Source organism: Megalopta genalis, chromosome 6, assembly GCF_051020955.1.
Source record: "Megalopta genalis isolate 19385.01 chromosome 6, iyMegGena1_principal, whole genome shotgun sequence".
In the NCBI taxonomy this organism is placed as follows: domain Eukaryota; kingdom Metazoa; phylum Arthropoda; class Insecta; order Hymenoptera; family Halictidae; genus Megalopta; species Megalopta genalis.
The window spans coordinates 4087728-4105044 of NC_135018.1; the positions used below are offsets into that span (position 1 = coordinate 4087728).

At 31.5% G+C, this 17317-nt stretch overlaps 7 protein-coding genes across 19 annotated transcripts in view; 5 read left to right on the top strand and 2 right to left on the bottom strand.

The window, feature by feature from the left end:
• LOC117223728 (uncharacterized) overlaps window positions 1-2231 on the top strand; it is a 41621-nt gene extending 39390 nt beyond the window's left edge. Inside the window, exon 11 of the mRNA XM_033476184.2 lies at window positions 394-2231. Within this exon, the coding sequence (XP_033332075.1) occupies window positions 394-796 (403 nt within the window). The 3' untranslated portion in view covers window positions 797-2231. The remainder of the gene's footprint in view (window positions 1-393) is intronic.
• LOC117223729 (putative serine protease K12H4.7) lies at window positions 1827-6202 on the bottom strand. 3 transcript variants are annotated; one of them, XM_033476187.2, is made up of 9 exons: window positions 6103-6202; window positions 4147-4360; window positions 3885-4066; window positions 3576-3811; window positions 3375-3510; window positions 2991-3307; window positions 2777-2909; window positions 2537-2706; window positions 1827-2455 (listed from the first exon to the last, which is right to left on the bottom strand). In XM_033476187.2, the coding sequence occupies exons 1-9, from the start codon at window positions 6162-6164 to the stop codon at window positions 2349-2351; spliced, it is 1557 nt and encodes a 518-aa protein (XP_033332078.2). In that variant the 5' UTR covers window positions 6165-6202; the 3' UTR covers window positions 1827-2348. The 3 variants fall into 3 exon arrangements, with proteins under 3 accessions (XP_033332078.2, XP_033332079.2, XP_033332080.2); XM_033476188.2 differs by lacking the exon at window positions 6103-6202 and adding an exon at window positions 4974-5113; XM_033476189.2 differs by lacking the exon at window positions 6103-6202 and adding an exon at window positions 4429-4742.
• LOC117223732 (uncharacterized) lies at window positions 5019-6069 on the top strand. 2 transcript variants are annotated; one of them, XM_033476192.2, is made up of 2 exons: window positions 5019-5101; window positions 5449-6069. In XM_033476192.2, the coding sequence occupies exon 2, from the start codon at window positions 5451-5453 to the stop codon at window positions 5901-5903; it is 453 nt and encodes a 150-aa protein (XP_033332083.2). In that variant the 5' UTR covers window positions 5019-5101; window positions 5449-5450; the 3' UTR covers window positions 5904-6069. The 2 variants fall into 2 exon arrangements, with proteins under 2 accessions (XP_033332083.2, XP_033332082.2); XM_033476191.2 differs by lacking the exon at window positions 5019-5101 and adding an exon at window positions 5145-5284.
• Window positions 6203-6452: 250 nt separating the features above from the next.
• LOC117223730 (nitric oxide synthase-interacting protein homolog) lies at window positions 6453-8221 on the top strand. Its single transcript, XM_033476190.2, has 5 exons — window positions 6453-6683; window positions 6753-6864; window positions 7166-7566; window positions 7861-7969; window positions 8032-8221. The coding sequence occupies exons 1-5, from the start codon at window positions 6508-6510 to the stop codon at window positions 8101-8103; spliced, it is 870 nt and encodes a 289-aa protein (XP_033332081.2). The 5' UTR covers window positions 6453-6507; the 3' UTR covers window positions 8104-8221.
• Window positions 8222-8624: 403 nt separating this feature from the next.
• LOC117223733 (esterase OVCA2) lies at window positions 8625-10005 on the top strand. Its single transcript, XM_076522709.1, has 5 exons — window positions 8625-8966; window positions 9040-9199; window positions 9325-9519; window positions 9589-9729; window positions 9810-10005. The coding sequence occupies exons 1-5, from the start codon at window positions 8946-8948 to the stop codon at window positions 9950-9952; spliced, it is 660 nt and encodes a 219-aa protein (XP_076378824.1). The 5' UTR covers window positions 8625-8945; the 3' UTR covers window positions 9953-10005.
• Window positions 9879-14742, bottom strand: EloB (transcription elongation factor elongin B). 3 transcript variants are annotated; one of them, XR_013033630.1, is made up of 6 exons: window positions 14588-14741; window positions 13750-13863; window positions 13287-13482; window positions 13097-13190; window positions 12564-12903; window positions 9879-11367 (listed from the first exon to the last, which is right to left on the bottom strand). XR_013033630.1 is itself a non-coding variant. In XM_076522711.1 (6 exons), the coding sequence occupies exons 3-5, from the start codon at window positions 13287-13289 to the stop codon at window positions 12632-12634; spliced, it is 369 nt and encodes a 122-aa protein (XP_076378826.1). In that variant the 5' UTR covers window positions 13290-13482; window positions 13750-13863; window positions 14588-14742; the 3' UTR covers window positions 9879-11367; window positions 12616-12631. The 3 variants fall into 3 exon arrangements, 2 of the variants coding, with proteins under 2 accessions (XP_076378826.1, XP_076378825.1); XM_076522711.1 differs by having other exon boundaries at window positions 12616-12903; window positions 14588-14742; XM_076522710.1 differs by lacking the exon at window positions 9879-11367 and having other exon boundaries at window positions 12381-12903; window positions 14588-14740.
• A 194-nt stretch (window positions 14743-14936) lies between these two features.
• The window catches only part of LOC117223787 (phosphatidylcholine:ceramide cholinephosphotransferase 2), a 51499-nt gene continuing 49118 nt past the window's right edge, over window positions 14937-17317 (top strand). Inside the window, exons 1-2 of one of the 8 annotated variants that reach the window (XM_076522704.1) lie at window positions 14937-15203; window positions 15313-15516. Coding sequence is in view for 3 of the 8 variants with exons in the window: in XM_033476291.2 (XP_033332182.1) it covers window positions 16269-16348 (80 nt within the window). In the remaining 5 variants the exon portion in view is untranslated. The other 7 variants (XM_033476292.2, XM_076522707.1, XM_033476291.2 and 4 more) reach the window with 7 other exon arrangements.

The following is a 17317-nucleotide window of genomic DNA, read 5'->3' on the forward strand; positions in this document are numbered from 1 at the left end:
CGAAAAGGTGCTTAATTTTGTGATTCCCTTGATCGATTTGGTTTTCTAGTTCAAACTATAACACATAATACTTTTTACGTAGTTTTTCTTTTTCTGTTAAAATTCGGTAAAAAAATTGTATATCATTTTAAAAAGCTGAAATCAATCTTCAAACTAGTAAAACTGAATTGTTTCATCAAGTGATCGTCTTGATGCCATACAACTTTTATTTAAAATGTTTTTCTTTTATTTTATTTGTAATGTGCATTTTAAAAAATAGCTGTACGGAAAAAACCAAATCGATACAATAAAATGCATATTCTTTTTCTGTTAAAAGATATGTTAATCAATCTGACTGTCACATCATTGATTCGAGGATAATGTATTACATAAGTGTTTTTCTATTTTACACAGAAATCGTGGTGGAAGCAGCAAGCACTATAGGCACCGTGCATCTCCAGATTGCAACACTGTAGCCAGTTTTGGTAGCAGTTCTTCCGAAAGTCGAGGTGGTCTGAATCGATACTACCGACAAGCTTGGGAGAATCTGCACGAAACTGCAGGCCAAAAAGCTGGTCATCCTCCGCTTCGTCGCAAGGAAACCCTGGATGAACCAGGCTACCGAGAGAACTATCGTGGTAATAGCAACAACACCGAGAGAGACGGCTCAGAATTGGTGATTAGCGACGTGGCCACGTATCCGTCCAGCAAACACGCGAGTATTTCCGACAAGAAACGTCATCATCATCACCATCACCATCACCATGGTAACTCTACACCTGAGTGGAGGCAGTCTCAATCGCATCACAGATACTGAACACCGGTTTTCGTAGATAGGAACCTCATTTATTAGAAATTCGGTGAATCAATACTCTAGCGAATCACGATTGGATTACGTGGAAGCTTTTACATTAATTACTAGCTCTGGCAAAAAGCTGTTAATCGACTGGTGACTTGAAGCTAACTGAAAATAATTATATCTTGCGGTAATGTTAATTTTGTGTAAGGTAAATGATAAAGTAACAAACAATTTTGTTTAAGAAAAGGTAGAACAGAATATTGTTTGGAGTAAAATGTTTTGTCAATAACTGGTTAAAGTTGTTACATAAAAACATTTTTACAAGCAACATTTTATTCTGTTTGTCTATCCTTTTTACTATTTGGCCATTTTTGTTATTTCATTATTTATTTTATGCAATATGTGAATATATATAGTATTATAATAGTACTTTACACCTCTAAGGTATCATTACATTTAGGTAGTTTCATATTACTGTGACCAATTAAAGATGGTTTGCTAGGGAAAATACGTGAATTCTGCAATAGAATTTCTAGAAACGTGGTGAATGATGAAATATTGCGTAGCGGAAACTTTCAGCGCGATTTGTGGACAAGATATAGAATGAAATCGTCCTACAATTATTATTCTGTTATACAGTAAATTATTTACTACCACATTGTTATCTAATGTAAATACAGTATATGCAGTAGTATAAGTAAGAGAAGGAGAGTTGTTCGCTGATGTTGGAGGATCACTAGTTGATCAAAGAACATGCCAAAAAATGAAAATAATTACTAATTACTGATCAAACGATTTCTAAGAGATATTTATAGGGATTCTTTGTTACAACCATATTTCTCATAGTATGATGTTCATAAAAATTTTGTACTCGACGCACTGAAAAATCTGATATGGGCACCTTGGCCTCACCTTTAAGAAGTTAAAGTAATTTCTTGCAGCAACACAAGATATTTAAGAGAAGTGTCGTTAAGGAAAGGTTGATGCTGTCCATTTCAGAACCAAAATCGATGTAGCTGTGGTGCTTATATAAGAATATAAAACATGATTTAAATCAAAGTTGACGATACTGATTTATTTATATATACATAGTATTGATACGTTTTATCTTAACCAGTTCAATATTGTCGAAACTACGATTAGGGAATGATATCTTCTTATTCATTGACTGAAGTAAGATATTTTCAGAATAAGTTTGTACATGTATTTAATATCTTTGTAATCCGCAAAAAATTGTAATAGTGCCATTATGGGCAAACTTGTTTAATATATTTACACATATGTTCTTGTCATTTAACATAGCACAGGATGACTAATGCTGGTAAACATCTAATGTTAGGTTAGTCTCGTTAATGCACAGAAATATGACCGAAAAATATTTATGTAGCCTGATTGTTAACAGTGATATTTAAGCAATATATAAAGAAATAAAAACTTGAATTTTTTAACAAAATTCTTGAAATAATTTTAATCATTGTTTGTATTTTGTATCACTAAAAACTAGGAAAGAAAATCCGCGTATCATTAAGCAGTCTCACTTATATTACATTGAAAACTTAAGATATATTAATTACCCAAGCCATTGAGCAAGCAGTTGTGCAATCTCAACTCTGGCTTTCTTTAAATCAGGTAAATCATTTTCGGATGGAGGATACATATTTGCACAATGAGCAGTACCTGTACATTTTACAAATAAATAATTCAATAAATCGATAATTTATAAAGTTTGCACATGTAAAATATCTGATGTCTACATACCATTGATGTAAATGGCAGGTGCTTGTGGAACAAATGACTTTGTAATTCCTAACACATGCCAAGGGTCCACTGATCCATGTACAAACACTACATTTGTAACTTCCAAATCTAGTGCACCGTATAAAGTGTTTGTTCGCTCTATTGCCGACTTTAACAAATCAATATTGTACCTATTGGGAAATAAAGTTTAAATTATTCTGTATAGTAATAAAAAGTATTAACAATTGTACATGACCGAACCTGGGTCCAAATACATCGGTACACTGTTGTATAAAGAAATCTACTGGAAAAGTGTTACTGAATAAATTCGATTGCGCAGTAGAACTTTGGAAGAACCCAAACTCTGTGCACGTTTGATACATCCATTGACGTCCTGAAAGAATGTAATTATAATATGAAAAAAAAGAAATATATTTAAAAAAAAAATAGTAAATTTAATGTCAAAATTAGTTACCTCCCTCTGCCTGTTCACTAGACCAAGTAACATTTCGAAGTTCATGAATCATTTTACTATACATATAATCCAAGCATTTCTCTTTTGATGCATTCAATATTGTATTGCTTAAGATCGCAAGTCTATTAATAGCAATACCCAATGACTGATTTGTTAGAATATCACATGCACTATCAACAGTCAAATTAGCCATTGCTGAATTATTACGATTGTCCTTGTTATACTGTACAATACCAGCAAAATTGCTTGCTATTGTTTCATACAAGTTTGAGATATCATTGCGTGTTGTGTGTCCTGAGTCGATAGGATCACATAGACTATAAAATAACGAAACTCTATTAGCATGTTTGAAGATTTTAAACAAATAAATAAGTTTCGACTTACATAAATTTTTCCGATAAACCCTCCTGACCAATGCGGTGACGTAACATTATATGAAACTGTTTATTTGCTTCCACTAGTGAGTCTACACAAGCCTGAGAGTAATTTCTCAGAGCATTTTCAACAACAATATAATATTCTGTAACCATTATAAATTAATACAACTTTCTTTTCAGTAAAGTATTGGATCTTTTCTACATTTACCTTGAAAATCTATTTCAGCTAACAATGGGCCACTCGTAGAAACTGCTCCGTGTACTAAGTGAGGATATTTAGCACGCATCCAAGCAGCTAATGAACCAGCATAAGATCCTCCAAACGTAACCCATTGAGTATTATTTGGTAATTTAAACTTGTCATTCATACTTTTTATAAAGTATGCTAAATCTGCAAGTGCCTGTTCTGACGTAAGGAAGACCATATTTTTTACACTTAAATTTCTGTAAACATTGAATGTGTTACAATGGTATTGCTTGAATATTTAGATATAGTAACAATGTTAGATGTCATTACGATGTTGGATGGCTCTTTCCATAGTAACGGTGCTCAACTTGGAAGCAAAGAGCTCCAAATCTTTTAGCATATTCAATCCATTCGCCCTCTTTCATCCATTTAGTAGAAATTGCACCCTCCCCTCCAATCATTAAAAATATTGGACCACCTTTTTTATAATAATCCTCATTTACAAAATATCTCTGTAGAAGATTCATTAAATATATCAATTTAATTATAGATTCTTAAATTTATAATTCTTATAAATTCTTCTTTACAGTACCTGTTGCCAAGTGAGCGCATTGGTTGGATTAAAATGATCCAAATATTGTGTAAACCATTGCTCTTCCACTTCGTTTTGATCTTCTGGCAAAATTGGAGTACCTAAATTACCATATCTACTTCGACCTCTCATAAACATCCGCCAAGCCATAGTAACATTTATAACATTTACAAAAAGTAGCAGGAATATTAACCAATTCATTTTCCAAGTTATTCTAAAAAGAATGAAGCATGTAAAGATTTTTATAGTACAACTATTGTTTGAAATATTATTATCACTTACAAATTATAATATCGTTGTTATACAATATTTTACAGAAGATAAATAAACAAAAATAATAAATAAGTTGCAAAATTAATTCAAGATTTTAGAATTTATAAATGAATAATATACTAAATGTGTATCCTACAGCAAGTGGGCTTTACACTTTATCTTGCTGATAAGCATAAGATTAAAAAAGGGGTCAAACTGCAAAACACTCTTTTTGTAACTGTGATTTTTAATTATTATTACTATTCAAACTACTACTTAAATCCTATAAACAAATTCATCAATTATTTAGAAAATAAGATAATGTATTGAAAATAGCTATAACAACATGAGATTATATTATTAAAAATTACACTAAATATGATTAGTATACACATCGAACATAATACAGAAAACACAAAATTTCTATATCGATTTACTTATCTATATACTTCAATGTCAAATTTACAATAATTAAAACGAATTGTAGATGTTTTATAAATTCTTTAGCAATGTCCAATTTCACAGAGAAGATAATAGAGAAGATAAACATAAATTATTTTTTCGTACAAACTTACTTAGCAATACAAATCTTGTCAAAATTCCGAATGATTCCGAATAAATTTATTTCAGCGCCACCTACTACTCACAACTACGACCTCTATGTCTACAAACTAAATTTCTGTTGTGTAGCCATGTGTACAAGGTACAATTACAACTAAGAGTTTTTAATAACTAATCCTAGTTAAACGCATCTACATACATAATTACGTATTCTTCACGAACATATGACTAAGTTCGTAATAATGTTAGCGAAATTAAAAATATATTTTGCGACCTGTGACTGAAGAATGAAAATTTTGTACAGCAATTGTTGTTGTGACTAAAGGTTTATATTGTGTATATATTAGATACCTAATTACTTATATTTGCATCTTATCTAGTGGGATTAATGTATTATCTTATCTGCATAAAATATTTCCATATGCTTTAAGCCAATATTTCTGTTAATTCTCTCTTTGTCTCTAGTAATACTTTTCTGCTTCATTGTAGGTATGGATCCAGAATTTCTTTCTAGACTGATTCCACAAAATAAAGATCATATTCGTCCAGCATGTAAGAAATGTGGCTATGCTGGACACCTTACATATCAGTGTCGTAACTTCATTAAAGTTGATCCCAACAAAGAAATTGTGTTGGATGTCAGTAGCACAAGTTCTGATAGCGATGAAAATTATGTTACCCCTTTGACTGAGTTAAGAGAGAAGGAATTGCAAAGAAAACAAAGGGATGCAAAAAAGAAACACAAAGAGAAGAAAAGTAAGAAAAAGTCCAAAAAACATGAAAAGTCTGAGACAAGTGATAGCGAATCTGAAACAGATAATTCTAGTGAAGAGAAAAGAAAACACAAACATAAAAAGAGGAAGAAAAAGTCAAAGCACAAGAAACGTAAAAAGCATAAAAAAGACAATGATTCTGATAGTGATCATAATGACCAAAAAAGATAATTTTTTACAATATGAATTCATAACTCCAGTTTATAATGAATAATGTAAATATTGATCTCATGGTTAACATAGTGTGTACAAATAAAGTTACATGCTCTATACATGCATACAATAACACTTATACATGTGCACATATTGAATAAAAAATTTGTTTGAATATAGAAAATTAATTTTGAATTCACTGTTAAAAAGAATATACCTGATTCCTATGGGACGTAAAGTGCAAGTCGAATATCGCGCCACATGTTTCAAATGGAGCATTGGTCGTCGGTGTGACTTGTTTTGCTTGAGGTTGTGCTGATATCCTACTCTCTTGCTCACTCGGCACTTCCTCTCTTTGTCTAGAACCGTGAGGGCAGTACTGTTTAGCTGTAAAGCATCAACCAATCAGATTTCTCTACCTACCTCATGCTATTAGGCTGGTTGTCCCGCACTACCGTAACTTATTCCACGTGTAGTTGCGTTGATTTTATGTTCACCAATCAGAGGGCAACACCAATCAGAGCAAAGGAAATTTCTATATAGACCTTCGCTGACAAATCAAGTTTCGGCCTGGAGGTGTGCAGCAGTAGGAGCCATTGTCTATTATTGTAGTAAACAAAACATGACGCGACACGCAAGAAATTGTACTGCTGGTGCTGTTTACACTTATCACGAGAAAAAGAAAGATGCAGCAGCGTCTGGTTATGGAACAAATACACAAAGAGTGGGCAAAGATTCTGTGAAAGATTTTGATTGTTGTTGTCTTACCTTACAACCATGTAGAAACCCTGTAATAACGTTTGTATCATCGAGTTAACTTTTATTTATATATTTCCTTGTTCCGCATTACTGACTTTTTATTTATAGGAAAGGTGGTTATTTGTTTGATAAGGAGGCAATTTTGGAATACGTTTTGACCAAAAAGAAAGAATACACAAGAAAATTAAAAGAATATGAAAAACAGAAACGGCAAGAAGAGGTTAATATAAATACTACCTTGTCGCCCTAGAATGAGTTGAGTAAAATTGAAAGTATGTGCATCTACGAGATGTAAGAGCAAGATGCCCATGATCCTTATCTTCAAAACTAAGAGAAGCCTGAAGCTCTTAAAAATGTTGTTTAGGTTTTTGTAACAAATATACAGAGCACTTCTCTGGTTTTTCTTACCCTTCCCAGTCCTATACATTTCTCTTTTATAGAATCAACTCATTATGGGACAGCTGAAATTAAAATGGTTATACATGGATCAAATTTAACATAAAATTCTATGGTATTTCCAGGAACAAAGTCATGAAAAAACTGCTAATGAAGAATTACAAAAGCTACAGAACTTTTTGAAGGGGGAAAAAAATATTGTTTCTAGGAGTCAAAGTAGTGTAGATGAATCAGGTTCTTCAGTTTCTAATATGTGCTACGGCAAGGATAAAATACTCCCCAGTTTTTGGATTCCTTCTAAAACACCAGAAGCTAAAGACTCAATATTACAAAAGCCAGACAAAACAATTTATTGTCCTATAAGTGGAAAGTCATTGAAAATAAAAGATCTTATACCAGTAAAATTCACAGAAGTGAAAGACCCAGATGATCAAAAATCTCTTATTGTTAAACAAGCACGATATATGTGTCCTATTACTCATGATATTTTAAGTAATAGTGTCCCATGTGCAATTATAAGAACAACGTATGGTTACGTTTGAATGGGATAAAATCATAGTGGCATGAGACACATTTTCCTCACTGTGAAAGACAAAGTGTGCTATTGTTTACCAGCATGTGCATTGTTTATCGACCAAATTTATTGTTAAGATAATTTAGAGTTAAATTAATTTATAGCAACTTTATAATCTACTTCACTTATCTTTTTAGTCAACATATTCGAAAATGTGACTTATGGCACTATAATTCTAACCAACTCACATATTATTCATATTAATTATTATTCAATAGGATTAAACAATAATTATTTTGTTTTTAGTGGTGATGTAATAACTTTGGAATGTGTAGAAAAGATTATAAAAAGAGACTGGATAAATCCTTTGGATAGCACAAAACTGACTGAAGCCGACATTATACCGCTTCAAAGGGTAATTACTAAACATTTGATTGGAACTTGTGAGCATAAAAATATTAACAATATTATTTACAGGGTGGTACTGGATACGCCGCTGTTAACGATCGTCTAGAAGGGAAACATGAAAGACCAGTATTACAAGCGTAAATTGAACAGATATTTGAAATTAATTGAATAAAATATTTTCAATATAAAATTTATAATAAATGATAAACAGTGTACGTACCATGAGGGATGTATAATAAATAAAGATTATGACCAATAACGGTAATGTGTAAAAATCGTCATTATACTATTTTTAGCATCTTTTCTAATTCTACCAAAATAAATAAATTATATATACGTCGACTTTCAAAATAAGTGATCAAAAAATCTTGTCTTTCAACATTACTTTATTGGTATTGCGTGCTTAAAATAGTATTTAAAATTATTACTAAGCAAAATACTAGAGAGGGAATTGTCATTAGTGTTTGTGAAATCAATATTTCATCATTTTTCATGTCACATTCTTTTGTCACTCTCTTAGTTTATAATTTGAATTTCGCGCCATTCTAAAATTGTGCGTTGAGTCATCTATGTGTAGCTTAGTACGTTGCTCCATACATTAAGATTAGTTTACAATAAATTACCTGAAAGAAATGTGAATCTGATTGGTTGTTAGGCGCACAGTTTTACTATTGGTCAAAGTGACAGGTCACTAAATTAAATTAGAAACTGTGTGTTTTTTTCCTGATAGCAGCAAGTATTCCTTGGCAACAAATACATATACAACTACATTCTGAAATTGAGCTTTTACATATGATATTTGAAAACTACATATGTTTCTAATTGTTTGTAATGCTTTATATTAGTAAATATCATCAAAAACAATTTAACCTATAGTTTTCTAGGTTTTAACAATAAACGATAGTTGTAATGTTTCTACAACTTTGATTGTATACAAAAATAGATGAATTGGTCATTTTAAGTAACTTAAGTATCTATCAAATATGGCAAATACAAAATTACGAGTGAGCGATTATTAAGAATTCTATTTAAGTATAAATCTAAATGAATACTACTTTTATGAAATATATTTTTTAGATACTTGCTATTCATGGATATGCTCAATCAGATACTATTTTTTATACAAAATTAGGATCTTTGAGGAAAGGTTTCAAAAAAGAAGTCGAATTTACGTTTCTGCGAGCCCCACACAATGTTCCAATGAAAAGTAATTTTGGCATTGATGAATCAGAAGAAGGTATGTAATTTAGAAAAGTTAGTTTTTGTAAAATAAAAATTTATAATGTAAGGTTTTATGTAACTACTATGTATAAAGCTGTGAATGGATAAATATCAAACGGCGCTTTATGTTACTTGTTTTAGGGTATGGGTGGTGGTTTAATACAGAAGATCATATATTTAAAGCAATTATACCAAGTCAGTTATGTGTAGGTTTTGAAGATAGTATAGATTTAATAAAAAAAGTATTTCAAAAGTCTGGACCATTTGATGGTATTTTAGGATTCTCACAAGGAGGAGCATTTGCTACTATACTTTGTTATATGCAACAGAAAAAATGTAAACAAATATTATAACAAGTATAAACTATGCAAAAAGAAATTTAAATAAAAGTTATTTATTTTTCAGTACTGGAAATTCAATTTAATTTTGTAATCATTATATCAGGATTTAAGTCATTATGTGCACCTCATGCAATATATTACAATGACAAAATAAATATACCCTCTTTACACATTTGTGGAAATACTGATCAAGTTATACCAACAGGTTAGTCTTTCATAATTTATTAAAGGAAGTAATAGTAATATATTATTAAAATATTGCGGCAAATAACTGTTATTTTACAGAAATGACGGAGGAAGTTAGTGAATTATTTATAAATAAGAAAATAATAAAACATGAAGGTGGCCACTATATACCAAGTAAAAAAGAATTTTATAAAGACTTTATTACAGAAATGTTAGTAAATAAAAATAGAAATAATTACTAATGTTATTATGGTGTATCCAAAAGTTATTACAATACAGAATAACGTTATAGTAATGCGGTGTAGTTCACTTAGTGGAATTATTCTTTCTTTTAAATAGACCATAATATAAATACAAAACCCAGTAGTATTTAAAACAGCTCAAAGCCAATGTACTTTTCATTACATACTAATAATTACGTTTGAAAATTACCATTGAAAGAAGCTGAAATTATGAAAACAAATCTCAACGAAATAAAAAAAGAAGTCTTTTTAGTTGCATTTGTATTACATAAATATAGGAGTCTAATTTTATAGCTGAGTTAATTTATTGTTGATTTGTATTCTAATATCTAACATTCTCAAAGTACACATGTACAAAATGAATTTTGAAAATTAATTTTGTCATAAACCGAGTTCTTTACAAACATATTTTATTATTTGTTTTTGCTTTTTTTGTATCACGAATCACCATTGACCCACATGCACAGTATGCAATCTACCATCTATTGTCATCCACTGATCAACAAAAGTTAACATTTTTGTGGATTATAAAATATTTATAATCACTATTGAACAATATTAGTACAATATTAATATTATAAATTCATAATATTAGTAAATTTATTTATACTTGATAATCAAATACAAATAGCATAGAATATGTGCTAAAAAAAATCATTAAATGTTTATATTTAGACTTCTATATAGCAATCAAGCTAAGAACATTAAATGCAATAAGTTACAATGACTATATCTGATAACACAATCATTTACTATCTTACACTATTTTTAGAGAATCAAGATTTCTTTTATCTATACAAACTAAAATATAATAAATCATGCCTTATGTTGTCCAATAGAGAGGTGTACACTAATTACTTAAATTAGTTACTTTATTCAGATCATGCATGTTCTGATGAAAATGTGTTAGATATTGAATGCTTAAGTAAATATTATCAATATTGGTTTGTATACTGTAATTCACCATAATTTGTAGACTTAAGATATCCAGATTTATTATTTAATCTAATATTGCAGAAAAACATGTTATTCGCATTATACATTTAAAATATCATTAGAAATGCTGATAATATTAAACTTCATTAAAGAGGATCTTCTACTGTAAACTGCCAAAAAATTCGATTTTTTTGCATTTCCTTAAAGGATACAGGCTTAGAAATGTATGTGCAAAAACATATCACTGAACTCCTAAAATTAATGAAATTATACATATTGCTGTGTCGACCTATACCAGTTGCACCGTTACTGCAAGTAGATTTCTCTACCGCTTCGTAGGATCCTCCCTTTCCGAAGATTTGTCCAAACAACAATCAAACATCCTGGTCCATGCAGACCGACAGAAGAAAAGAAACTTCAGGAGCAATCAGTATATCACTGTGTCGGAACCAAGTTTCGCAAACACATCGTCTAAAACACTAGAATAGAGGAGGCAATAGTATAATAGTCTCATGAGTACCAGGTAACAGATGCTGCAAAGAATGTCCAAATTGCACAAAGAGATAGAAATTATCGGTGCACGACTTTTTTAAACAAGGGAAAGGTCCCTTCTACGATCCTGAGCTGACAAATTAGCTGTAAGCATGATTTTGGTGAGATGATATAGGAAAACTTTAAATGCGTTTTTCTCAAAACTACCTTTTTCGAATTGGCTTCCATGATATGTCAAGATTTACTTGACCGATTTCGTTCAAATTTGGCGTGTACCTCTAGTACATCATTATTTTTTCTATTACTTTTCAGTATGCTACAGTTAAAAACAACAACAAAAAATCGATATTTAAACTTCAAAATGCTGCCATTTTTTAAATTATCAATTTTTTTGTCCTTCTGGTACTTGTAGAAAAATGTATCTTGATTAAGAATTTGTTCCGTTTTTCTGTTTTAGATGAACAGAACGACTGAAGTTGTAGAAACCATGAGAACAATTTTAACAGATATATACGACGCAAGAAGTTGCGTAGTTTCTTTATAAAAAAAAAAAAACAGAAAAACAAAAATCATGTTCTGCAGTAGAAGACCCACTCAATAAGTTATATACCATTGTGTTTAAATGTACACAAATCGGTATATATGTATATTATTGTATAATACTATGTGAATACTTCAATTCTGTAAATTATTTTCAGTTTGCATCACCCATAATTTAAATCCAATTTGTTAATTCAGATATTTTATCTATTTTTTAAAACTGCAATATATTTTAGAAGACATTTTATGATTATTTCATATTTATAATTCTGTATGGTAGAAGTATTAATCACATTTTTCACGTATAAAATGTAATAGATAAAAATATTAGACTTTATACTCAAAATAATTGTTTGTTAAATGGATTACAAAATATAAACAACCGTAAAAACTAATATTAAATGCTTTCATAATCACTGTATTTCCATTGTATGAATAAAATAATAAATATTCTTATCGATACTTTGTAAAATTTTAAAGATTATCTTTTATTTCATGTTTCATTGAAAAATCATGGAAATTTGTAGTAAATAACATATATTGAAAATATATTTGATAAATAATCAAAAACATCTTAAAAGACTATGAAACTAAGTTATAATAAATTTATATTAACATGTTATAAGATTTGCATCGTGCTTACTTAAGCTTTCTTTGAATATTTGACAATCATAAAATTATAATGAATTCAACACCTTATTGTCAACTGACTCAATGCTTTGGAATGAGACCAGGTATATGTTCAAAGTCACTGCTTTCTTGAGACTTCATCACATCTGGTAGATCAGGTGGTAATGAATAAGGAGTCATCGATAAGGGTTCAAATCGACCATTTTCTTCACGTATGGCTAATCCTACTAATGCAGGACATTGGGGTTTTGCTGTCACAGATGTTATTCCATATGCTGATAAACTTGATCCATTTGACATTACTATGTTATCCTTGTACAACTGCTGATTTGCAGGTGGTATTTTTATTATACCTACAAAATAATAGTGATTAATTTATTACTCATCGTAACATATATTTTACATGTTTGGTTTGTATAATATAATCAATAAATACTTGTTAATCAAGAAGGAAAAGAACTATTGATTTAATAATAATGTTTACTGGAAACGATTGTCATATCTAGTTTCTTTAATTTGTACATATATGCATTATGCATTTTTTACCTTCAATCATATTTTTAAGTTCCAAAACTGAAGTATGTTCCGTAGCATTAGTAAATATTGTCATATTTTTTCGTCGAACCATAAGAAATACATCCTACAATGAAAATTTTCTTTAAAGATGAGGTTATGTGACTTAGAAGTGAATGGAAGCAATATTATGAAAAATAACGCAATATTAATCAAAACTTACCATTATATATTTAACTATTTAACTAACACCGATAAGAATTACTATTATGCTGCTTTTAACAATACTCTTTTGATTGTTATTGTGTTGCTGATTCGCAGGTTAGAGTGAAAAATTGAAGTAATGGAGACATTCATGGACATCTGTGTCATATAAAAGAAGCTTTACGATTGGTTCCTTTTTTTGAACTGTCGTATATCTATACATATAAACATGTCATGTTATATGCAATGAATTATCTCATTTTTCAACCAATTTTAAACCGATTTTAAATCTTATTAAAATCAGTGAAAATAACATAAAAAGAAATGTCAATTGTATACTCATGAGGTAGGCAACATTTTGAAATTCGATTGAAATAAATATTTCCGGGCTATTTGTATTGGATATCGAAAGGAAGACGCCAATATCCTCATTAATGTTTTTCTACGTTCTTTTTTAATTTTCAGTAAAAACATTTACGAACCTATGTTTATATGATATCTTAATGTCACTTTTATTTATAAAATACGCTGGCACTGTTTGGCGAGAAAAACTTGGACACCTTGTCATAAACGAGCCACATATGTAAATGGTTCACCTAAACATGTGAAATAGACAAAAATATACTGAAGTGTTTGCCTATGAGCCATCCTATGTTGAATCGTACTAAACTTAATCCATCAAAGTTTTGTTCGTAACAATATTATGTTGGCATAGATGTTAAGATTTTTAATACTATTTAATTATTTTTACAGAACATAAATAAGAAAGTGAATAATTGTCTACGTGCGCGCGAATTATGCAAAAGGTAATTTTAAGTAAATAGAACCGAAGTAATTTGAGTAACATTTCAAAACTATAATTAAAATATACAAAATTTCAAATTAATTAATTTCATTTGAATGTAGGATAGAACCACCCACGTCATTGACGTTACAAGTACGTCTGGAAACCACCCCGAACTTTGTCAATGAAATAAAAAAATACAACTAAATATAATTACTTAGAGACGCAAGATAAATTCATTTAAAAAGTAGCTAACAAAGGAATGATCGATGTGAGGTAAAACCCATTATTAAAAAGTAAAGTAATTCTATTTGTTTTTGTTTTTTTTTCTATAAAAAATGCAGAATGCACAAATTATTACCCAAGAGAAGAAGAAATTCCCTCTTAGATTAAATACCTTGAGGAAACATTGTTCTGTATGAAAAAAAACATCATAGAATAAGGAATTACACGCGTTTTTAAATTTACCAAGCATTATTTAAAATTTCTATTATACGTAAATAAATTACTAAAATTCTCATTAATCGGGCATTTACCTTTTTGATCATTTTCATCGGAGAGCAGTATATGTAGATCGTGTTTGTTTACAATATTTTAACTGCTTAATATTTATACAGCAAATTGGCAAAATGTAAAAAGCGTAGACTGATAATAAGTCTGAAAATTTACGAACATCTGTAGTTTCCAAGGGAAGGTCCTTGGCCTTAGGAACGCGACGGCGTCGAACATTCGTGAATGAATTTCCCTTCCGCAATGACGTCATTGGTTACCATCAGTCCACCAGGTTCGTCCATGAGAAAAGCGCGATCTATGAAGAAGCGCTTGCGCTTTTCGGAACGACCCCTGTGCGGCGCTTGTGAGCTTTCCAGCGGAGACTCTGTGGAGGCTCCGGTGCCTTTTCGGTCACAACTCGAGTTCCACTGTGACGAGACGAGATGTGACCGTGGCACTTGCTGGCGGAGCGGAAAGTAAAGCGATCATGAGACCGTGAAGATATTTGACAAGGGAACGTCGCATTAATACGTGACTGAATTCGTCGCGATATATCCTGGTGCACGGTGGATGTATCGTGATTAATATTTCGAATATCGTGTGGCTTTGAAGGTCTTCGAGAGGGAGGGAAATTGCTAGAGAAAAAACAAGAAACAAAAGGTATCCACGAATGTTTTCATTGTGTGTTGAGATACCGTTGTTATTCGTGCGACCACTTTTAAGTGCACGAGCACGCTTTACTTTCGATTGATCGATAACCGTGAATTAGGTCGTCCACGAGTCGCGCCCCGAATATTGGAAATATACGCAAAAAAACATCGAAGGCGAAGAAATTCGTTTGATTGGTGTGGAAGTGAGCACCAGCCGACGTATCCGACGATCTTACATGTCTTTGAGCTACGTTCGCGTATATGATGAACTTACAGCTGCTCGTAATCAAAACGGATTACTGTTGGAGGCTAGCGTACTTTAGGTAAGCTAGTAACATTCTCACCAAGCTGCTTATGCTTTCAGCACTTGTCTGTTAATGTTAAGCCTGCTTGTCAATATTTTATGTAGACGTTAATCATATCCGACGAAGCTGGATCAGGTAAACGTAATCGTGTCATATTCGTATTTCAATAATTTATCGCACAATTCGAGGAGACTCGTTTAACTGATTGAATGATTCCTTTATTATTCAAGTTCCAATTTGTAAATCACAAGCTTAAAAATTGTTCGACACATTTATTATTAAATACTATGCTTCCTACCGTCGTTAATAGTTTCTATAGTGTAATAATAGTTGATTCCATTAAGAAATCGTGTTCTTCGATGAATTTTAACGGAACATTAAATTGAATTTACCGCCAGAAATGGAGATGTCGATAAGGTTGCTCTGTAACAACCGTTGGTAATGAATTCTGTTTAACTTCAACGATCGCCACTATGCGCGTGAGGCTTCAAAAGAATCGGATGGACTGTGCGAGAAGAAAACGCGACGATGATTCAGAACACTTCGAGTTTCTCGACCTGTACCTTTCGATCTTCCCGTTCACGGCTGTCCGGCTGACGCCATCTTCTTTCTTCTTTTTTTATTTTTGTTGTCAACTAAACTGTCAACTTTCGGTATACGGTACACAGTGAATTGTTCGTGGAATACGCGTTGTAAGTGCAGATAGCAAGTGCGATGAACGAACATTGAACATTCGTCGGAATCGAAAACGATAGTGTGAACACGCGGATATGAGTTGCGTCGTAACTCTAGCCTGCATCCCTGAAAGATTGCGAGCCATAAAGAAGTCGTTAGCCATCCAAGTGTCCATGTAAAAGTCATTCACTAGAACTCTTCCCCCTTTGAAGTATTGGTTAGTTTATGTGTTGTTTGTTAAATGTGTTTTTTTTTGCCTTCCTGTTGCACACTCGTGGAACGCATTGTTCCGAATGGGTCGCCGAATCGGGCCCTCTACATTTATTGGTTATGTTTCTGTTACAATCGTTTGCCGTAAATCGCACGCTTCTCTAGCACGTACCGAGTAGTGAGAGACTAAAAAGATACAGTAGTGCGTGTATGTAGCAAAATAAAATGCACAAGTTAAGATTGCCTGTCAAGGTCGAATTGCCCAGTGCTTTAACAAGGTATGGTGGATATTTGATCTAGAGGTATCGATACTGTTGCTCCTATACTTCTCGTTTTTCCTTACTATAATATTCTTCCGTTGGCGAGATGCCGTTAAGCTCCTTACAACCAGATTGTAAACAACCGTGCCACAAGGATGGCCGATCACGATCCAGTCGTTCCATATTTATGTTGTAATTGCATGACACGATTTTGTTTCGAATACGCAGTTCAGTCTATTTGTGTCCTCTCCACGGAACTTTAAAGTAGATACAGTAATTGTATGTTTTAAATAGAAGAGCAGCATTGTTGTTGCATGGTTGGAACAATTTGAAATTCGAGGCTGCTTTCTCTTTCCTAAATATGAAATACTGATACTATGTGTTATCATTCGAACTTTTTCATAATATCGAGTGCATTGTAAAATTTAATAACCTTATTTTAAATTTTTTATTATATACAGCGATTTATATACGTTACGCGTGTGCATTATTCATCGTCGCAAACTATTCAATCATCAGAGTTCACTGAATTGTGATTATTGACGCATTCTGATCATTCCAGGAATGGTATTGACGAGCACGTGATATTCAGTGACATAACTTTAGCGTTTTTTTAACGCTATAGTACCCAAAATAATATTCAACGAAAATATTTCTTTAAATATAAACAATGT

Bases quoted from the DNA above. Each gene is read 5' to 3' on its own strand.
- LOC117223729 (XM_033476187.2), bottom strand. From the start codon at position 6,164: ATGCTCCATTTGAAACATGTGGCGCGATATTCGACTTGCACTTTACGT. The intron at 3,308-3,374 runs GTAAGTCGAAAC...GTTATTTTATAG, and splicing joins GGTTTATCGGAAAAATTTAT to TCTATGTGATCCTATCGACT. The intron at 2,707-2,776 runs GTTCGGTCATGT...ATTTCCCAATAG, and splicing joins ACCGATGTATTTGGACCCAG to GTACAATATTGATTTGTTAA.
- LOC117223730 (XM_033476190.2), top strand. From the start codon at position 6,508: ATGACGCGACACGCAAGAAATTGTACTGCTGGTGCTGTTTACACTTAT. The intron at 6,865-7,165 runs GTTAATATAAAT...TGGTATTTCCAG, and splicing joins AACAGAAACGGCAAGAAGAG to GAACAAAGTCATGAAAAAAC. The intron at 7,970-8,031 runs GTAATTACTAAA...TATTATTTACAG, and splicing joins ACATTATACCGCTTCAAAGG to GGTGGTACTGGATACGCCGC.
- LOC117223733 (XM_076522709.1), top strand. From the start codon at position 8,946: ATGGCAAATACAAAATTACGA. The intron at 9,520-9,588 runs GTAAACAAATAT...TTTATTTTTCAG, and splicing joins TTATATGCAACAGAAAAAAT to TACTGGAAATTCAATTTAAT. The intron at 9,730-9,809 runs GTTAGTCTTTCA...GTTATTTTACAG, and splicing joins TGATCAAGTTATACCAACAG to AAATGACGGAGGAAGTTAGT.
- LOC117223732 (XM_033476192.2), top strand. From the start codon at position 5,451: ATGGATCCAGAATTTCTTTCTAGACTGATTCCACAAAATAAAGATCAT.
- EloB (XM_076522711.1), bottom strand. The intron at 12,904-13,096 runs GTAAAAAATGCA...ATTATTTTGTAG, and splicing joins ACTTAAAAATATGATTGAAG to GTATAATAAAAATACCACCT.